This window comes from Pecten maximus, chromosome 19 (assembly GCF_902652985.1).
Source record: "Pecten maximus chromosome 19, xPecMax1.1, whole genome shotgun sequence".
In the NCBI taxonomy this organism is placed as follows: domain Eukaryota; kingdom Metazoa; phylum Mollusca; class Bivalvia; order Pectinida; family Pectinidae; genus Pecten; species Pecten maximus.
Window position 1 is genome coordinate 22,075,975 of NC_047033.1, and position 7,452 is coordinate 22,083,426.

Below are 7,452 nucleotides of genomic sequence, written 5' to 3' on the forward strand. Positions count from 1 at the left end.
TAAACTTTAGGTATGTCGGTTAACTTTCCATCCAATAACATTAACGGTAAATGTTAATAAAGTTGTTTATTCAACAAAAATATCGACACGAATGGGGTTTCCCCGTTTTCTGCCGAACACACTTCCGGTATGTACGTAGTTGTTTTTATCCTGCAACTGCCACCGCATTGTCGGAATACACCCACCGTATATATTTTTGCTGTATACGGCAGTGACGGAAAACAGCTGTATTTTGGAATCTTAGCACGTGCGTCAGTTCGACTGACCTACTTCAAAGTGAAACTACGTTTGAAAGGCGAACATATTTCTGTCATTTTTGACACCGTTTCACTTCAAAATGATTATTTTTGATGACTATTTTGATGACTGTTGCAGGATAAATAGAATACATGGTCAGTGTCTTAAAATATAAGCTGTATTTTTGGCTCGGGACAGAAAGACAAAAGTGGCTCGCCAAGGCTCGCCACTTTTGTCTTTCTTTACCCTCGCCAAAATACAGCTTATATTTTAAGACACTGACCATGTATTCTCTATACATTCGCTACGAAGATGACAGTTAGGAGTGCTTAGGTCTAACGCACTAAGAAATCGTATGTGATGTCTCTTCCGCCAAATTTTAATGTAATCGGATGTGATAGCGATCTAGCAAGTGAGATAGACGATGATTTTAGCCACTCGGACGAACGTGACGCACAGCGTAAGTGTAAGAAGGGGTGTCTGTCCAAATTTCCCAATATGGATATCAAAGATAACAGATTGAATGTCATAGAGCATGGAGAGAGATGGCAGGGACATGCTAATTTTGGACAGCTCCAGGCATGTGGCATGACAAGGGGAATGCATGGTCAAACTAACGTCAAACGGCATCGCTTTGACTACCAATTCCAGAACACAAGTGTTTGCAAGGCTTGTTTCCTTTATGTTAATAACATAAATGCACATTACTTGAAAAATACCAGGGCCCATTTCGTCAAGAATGGTGCTGTTCCACAGATACATGGAAATACAGGGAAAAAACAAAAATGCTGTGACCTATGATAATGTTCAACAAGTTGTCCAGTTTATTTCAAGGTAAGTGCTGTGCCGTATGTGTACTTACATGTATACAGAGGTATTAAACATTAAAAAATAAATAAAAATAAAACCCATAGTTCTGTATGTAGAATATTCATACTTGTCGTGCATGTCATGATTAACATCAGACTATCTGTGCAGTCCGTATTTTGTTCTCATTTGCTGGGGGAAAATAAATAAATCATACAACTGCTGGTAATTTAACTTAACATGTGCAAAACTTAATTTTAAAAAAATCATCTCAAGTCACCTTGAATAAATATAAACATACCGGATACATGCATTTTGAAATATAATAGCTAAATTATTTATTTACATGCACATTCAATTGTAATAGGTCACAGTTTGATACAGACCTTGTCTGTTTCCCAATTTCCATTGTAGTTACTATCAGCACAATAAGATATTTGGAAATGAATTTTGATGTAAATTATTTTTTAATGCAGTTACATTTATATGTTAGGTATGCAGATGAGATGGGATTGCCCCAACCTGTTGCACCACGTGGACGTGACAGCTTTCCACCAATATATTTACCTGGAAGTGAAACCTTTCTATCTGTCCATAAGAAATACAGCCAAGTATGTCTGTAAGTATTATCCTCATAATGAAAAAAGTACTTGGTACTCAATTCATACAGCAATCCATGAAAAACCAGTGTCAATGTTCACTGTTATGAATTAAATATTGTCTACAGATACATTTAATTTATAATCATAAAACAGTTTTAATTATGTATGCTTTAATTATAAACACAAACAAACTGCTAATAAATTATCTTCCGTCACTAGATATCTTGGAATTTGTCCAAATTATTTGTTAAAATGAAAATAATATATTTCAAACTTTGGAAATGACATTGAATTATTTGGTTTTAGTATTGTTTATAATCGTCACACTCCAATTTTATGATCTAGTGACATATCTATTTTCAACAGTGAAACAGAAAACCGATGCCTATCTGAGACCACTTTCAGAAGAATATGGCACCAGTGTCTCCCACACATCCAGTTCATGTCCTGCAAGACAGATGTATGTCACAAATGTGAATCCTTTAGGAATCGGATACAGAAGGTAAGAACCTAATCAAAACTAGTCTAATTTAATATCCATGGACATTAAAACCAAAATATCTTAATATTTGAGTTCTAATTTTAGATAAACAGATAGTGATATTTTAATAATTCTACATACATATTCATTCATAACAATAATGGTATGAATTTATTAGTAAAATTACAAAGAAAACTTTTATTGCTTTAAACATCTTGGTATACATTTTTATAGGTTCATTATATACATTTTGTATGTACAATGTATATAGAACATTTTGATGACATGTTAAGATAAGATTTTTGTACATATTGTATCTAGGCCATCACTGAGGCAGATAAAATGGAGGCCAGCACAGACTTTGCAGAACACATTTCATCAGCCCAAAAGTAGAGAGACCATTATCGACAAAAATGTCATGCTGCTATTGCAGGTCTTCATGGTCATCCGAAGTCTACTGTTCCTGTTCCTCCAACATCCATGGACCTAAAAGATGTCCACTACACATTTGAGTATGCTCAAAGTGTACTTTTGCCCAGTCATTGCAGACAGGAAGGAGCTTTGTACTTCAGGTAAAAACAATTTAAGTCTGTTAAAAGGGAGAAGAAGTTGGTAAAACAGGTTACATTTAAAACCATTAAATCTCTGTAGTATTGGATCACATTTCATAAAATGTAATTCATGTATTAAAGATGTAAAGTTTCAATCTTGAATATCAGAATTAAAAAATATCCGATTGAAATTAAAAGCAATTATCTTGAACACCATGCTTCTCTGATATTGTACATCTTTTCTTTTCATGTCACCATATAAAGCTAATCTATTTGGTATTTGCAATGATGGTCGGTCCCTGCAAACAAATTATTTGTTCGGCGAGGATCACTCCATTGGTCTGTATGGTGCCCAGAGCCACTAGGCCAATGCTGTTGTATCTATGTTGCACCACTTCTTTGAATACCATTGGGAAGAGAAAAAAATGTGTACTTGAATGCAGACAATTGTGGTGGCCAAAATAAGAATCAGGTATGGAATATTTGCTGTTGAGTTAAGAAAACACCTTAAAAAAGTGTGGCACATCAGTTAAGATCATTTGCCAAGTTGAACTGAATTCATTAAAAAAAGCCAGCAGTGTAAGTTTCTGTTTATCACAAAACTGGTAGTTATGCAAATATAAGGAGCAGGCTGTATGTTTCTTTGTACTGAAACAATTATTCAACATTACATATTCATTATGACATTATACGTTACATATTTTCTAAGCTGTTGAATGTTGATAGCAACTCATCTCTGATTTCTCCAAAATTCTGTAATTGTGAAGTCACAATAGTGTTATTATACGGGTGTCTTATTTTTGACATGATAATATAAAGCAGGCCAGTAATATAATAAACTTAATCACACAGGTTCTTACACTGCTTTATACAATGAACCTAATTTTATTTTTTTTATGATTCACGTTGTCATAAGCTATCTGGGCTTGGAGAGTGGCAAATGGATATTATGAAGACATCCATCTACATTTTATGAAGCCATATCATGCCCGTTGTCTTGTTGATGGGATGTTTGGTATTGCCCGAAGGAAAATCAGATGCAATGATGTGGATAGTTTGTCTGACCTGAAGATGACAATGCATGCTTCATCCATGTAACGGGATGAGCATATTGTCCAATCTGGTGCAGAGATAGAAACACAACACACTGTATTTACATTATTTACAACCTTTAATTACACTATACACTATGAACAACTGCACATCCACACTCACTTTCACACATTTAACAAGAACATATATCACAAATAAATGGTTCACTCTAGGAATGGGCAGATTTCCAACACTGTCTATGAGGTCACCTAAATAGTCTACACTGGTGGGCAGATTTCCACCATGGAGTGTCAACAAGAAACCCAGTTCTCTTCACAAGACGGGCACCATCAAGCCTCATCACGAACAGTTCTATATTGCCAGCAAAGAATACCACTCATTGCTGTATATCAACGTTCTGGCTGTGAGTCGCAACCACAGTATCCGAGGCCACCTCGCTCCACCACACATCAGTCTGGCATATGTCCCTGTCAGGACTCTGTTCTGACCATGATCCTTCCAGGATCATCCACACCACATTATGGTCTATCCTCACCAATGGGTTAAACTAAAATATTAATATTTTCAAAGTAAAGTACAATGGTATGTAACAATCCACACATACCCAGGCAGATTTATACAGTGAGATGTCACCAAATTCGTGGATCTGGAGAGACTGGAAACAATTCTTCAAGCCTGTATTTAGAGCGGTTCTTGGTATTGGGAAATATCATCATTTTCACTTTGCTTCCACCACTTCAGATACATGTACTGCTATATTTACATATTTCAATCCACTTAATTTATATAATGTACTGTGATTACATTATCAATTACCTCCATGGGTATTTCCGCTAGATTTATGAGTCTGATTCTAATGATGTATTTGGTATGTCGGGCATGCAGAATTTGTATCCGGTTAAAAAATACAAAAATAAAAACGTTTTGTACAGGTTCTTTATTATTTTTATGTGTATCCCTTTTAAAACTAAGTTCAATTACAACATGCCATTCCTGTTTCTTTCAAAGTGTTGACGGGGAGACAACGCCAGTGAGGCTTGTGAAGAGGGGGAAGATTATTCCACAGGGTTTGCCAGTGAGACTGGAGGCAAAGGGTTTTTCCGCAGAACGTGCATGGTACCTGTACAAAAATATCAGGCCTTTTGTAAAGGATCCGTCTAAGGACCTTCTATGTCCCCTGCCCACTGTCCCACAGCCCACCTCTAGACCCACCCACACAGAAGAGTGAACTGAAAGTTGAGATCAAAATTGTTGTTGAGAAAACTTAAATACTGTATACATGCTTTTATTTTACATTATGAAAGGAGCATTGCTTGTTAGGATACAGTTAAATACAATTTCAAAATTAATATTTTAACTTCTTACACTACATGTAATTACATGTAACAATATAATCCTGATGGAGTCCTGGAGTTCACTTTGCAATCTGTTTCTACCAAATAAAATATAAAATGATTGTTATTTGTATTAGGTAAGGGATGTGACTGATTGTTTTTGTATGTAAGGGATGTGACTGATTGTTTTTGTATGTAAGGGATGTGACTGGTTGTTTTTGTATGAAAGGGATGTGACCTAATGTTTTTGTATGTAAGGGATGTGACCTATTGTTTTTGTATGTAAGGGACGTGACTGATTGTTTTTGTATGTAAGGGATGTGACTGATTGTTTTTGCATGTAGGGGATGTGACTGATTGTTTTTGTATGTAAGGGATGTGACTGATTGTTTTTGTATGTAAGGGATGTGACTGATTGTTTTTGTATGTAGGGGATGTGACTGATTGTTTTTGTATGTAGGGGATGTAACTGATTGTTTTTGTATGTAGGGGATGTGACTGATTGTTTATGTATGTAAGGGATGTGATTGATTGTTTTTGTATGTATGGGATGTGACTGATTGTTTTTGTATGTAGGGGATGTGACTGATTGTTTTTGTATGTAAGGGATGTGAATGATTGTTTTTGTAGGTAGGGGATGTGACTGATTGTTTTTGTATGTAAGGGGTGTGACTGATTGTTTTTGTATGTAAGGGATGTGACTGACTGTTTTTGTATGTAAGGGATGTGACCTATTGTTTTTGTATGTAAGGGATGTGACTGATTGTTTTTGTATGTAAGGGATGTGACTGATTGTTTTTGTATGTAAGGGATGTGACTGATTGTTTTTGTATGTAAGGGACGTGACTGATTGTTTTTGTATGTAGGGGATGTGAATGATTGTTTTTGTATGTAGGGGATGTGACTGATTGTTTTTGTATGTAAGGGATGTGACTGATTGTTTTTGTATGTAAGGGACGTGACTGATTGTTTTTGTATGTAGGGGATGTGAATGATTGTTTTTGTATGTAGGGGATGTGACTGATTGTTTTTGTATGTAAGGGATGTGAATGATTGTTTTTGTAGGTAGGGGATGTGACTGATTGTTTTTGTATGTAAGGGGTGTGACTGATTGTTTTTGTATGTAAGGGATGTGACTGATTGTTTTTGTATGTAAGGGATGTGACCTATTGTTTTTGTATGTAAGGGATGTGACTGATTGTTTTTGTATTAGGTAAGGGATGTGACTGATTGTTTTTGTATGTAAGGGGTGTGACTGATTGTTTATGTATGTAAGGGATGTGATTGATTGTTTTTGTATGTAAGGGATGTGACTGATTGTTTTTGTATGTAGGGGATGTGACTGATTGTTTTTGTATGTAGGGGATGTGACTGATTGTTTTTGTATGTAGGGGATGTGACTGATTGTTTTTGTATGTAGGGGATGTGACTGATTGTTTTTGTATGTAAGGGATGTGAATGATTGTTTTTGTATGTAGGGGATGTGACTGATTGTTTTTGTATGTAAGGGATGTGACTGATTGTTTTTGTATGTAAGGGATGTGACCTATTGTTTTTGCATGTAAGGGATGTGACTGATTGTTTTTGTATGTAAGGGATGTGACTGATTGTTTTTGTATGTAAGGGATGTGACTGATTGTTTCTGTATGTAAGGGATGTGACTGATTGTTTCTGTATGTAAGGGATGTGACTGATTGTTTTTCTATGTATGGGATGTGACTGATTGTTTTTGTATGTAAGGGATGTGACTGATTGTTTCTGTATGTATGGGATGTGACTGATTGTTTTTGTATGTAGGGGATGTGACTGATTGTTTATGTATGTAAGGGATGTGACTGATTGTTTTTGTATGTAGGGGATGTGACTGATTGTTTTTGTATGTAAGGGATGTGACTGATTGTTTTTGTATGTAAGGGATGTGACTGATTGTTTCTGTATGTAAGGGATGTGACTGATTGTTTTTGTATGTATGGGATGTGACTGATTGTTTTTGTATGTAAGGGATGTGACTGATTGTTTTTGTATGTATGGGATGTGACCTATTGTTTTTGTATGTATGGGATGTGACTGAATGTTTTTGTGTGTAATCACAAGGGATGTAACTGATTTATTGCAAGATACATGTTTGTGTTCAAGTTAATATGTGAATCACGAATTTTATCCTTGTAAATAAATGAATCAAAACAACTAAAAAAGGAGTTATTTCTTTTCAAATGACTATAGATATAATAACAATTACAAAATAACAGTCTCCAGTTCAAGACCTGTTACAGCAAAGCATTATGCAACTGTCTGTAATAAATGACGTCGCAACAAATGACGTCAAAAATGGCACTGGTAAAATGACGTCGTTAGTAACGCCAACGTCATCTAGCATACCAAATGCG

General features: G+C 35.5%; 1 protein-coding gene across 1 annotated transcript; it reads left to right on the forward strand.

Annotated features, from left to right (window-relative positions):
* The first annotated feature begins 1,505 nt into the window (after positions 1-1,505).
* LOC117318195 lies at positions 1,506-3,118 on the forward strand. Its single transcript, XM_033873225.1, has 4 exons — positions 1,506-1,663; positions 2,013-2,148; positions 2,449-2,699; positions 2,943-3,118. Exons 1-3 carry the CDS (start codon positions 1,515-1,517, stop codon positions 2,518-2,520), a joined length of 357 nt encoding a protein of 118 aa, XP_033729116.1. The 5' UTR covers positions 1,506-1,514; the 3' UTR covers positions 2,521-2,699; positions 2,943-3,118.
* The last annotated feature ends 4,334 nt before the right edge of the window (positions 3,119-7,452 follow it).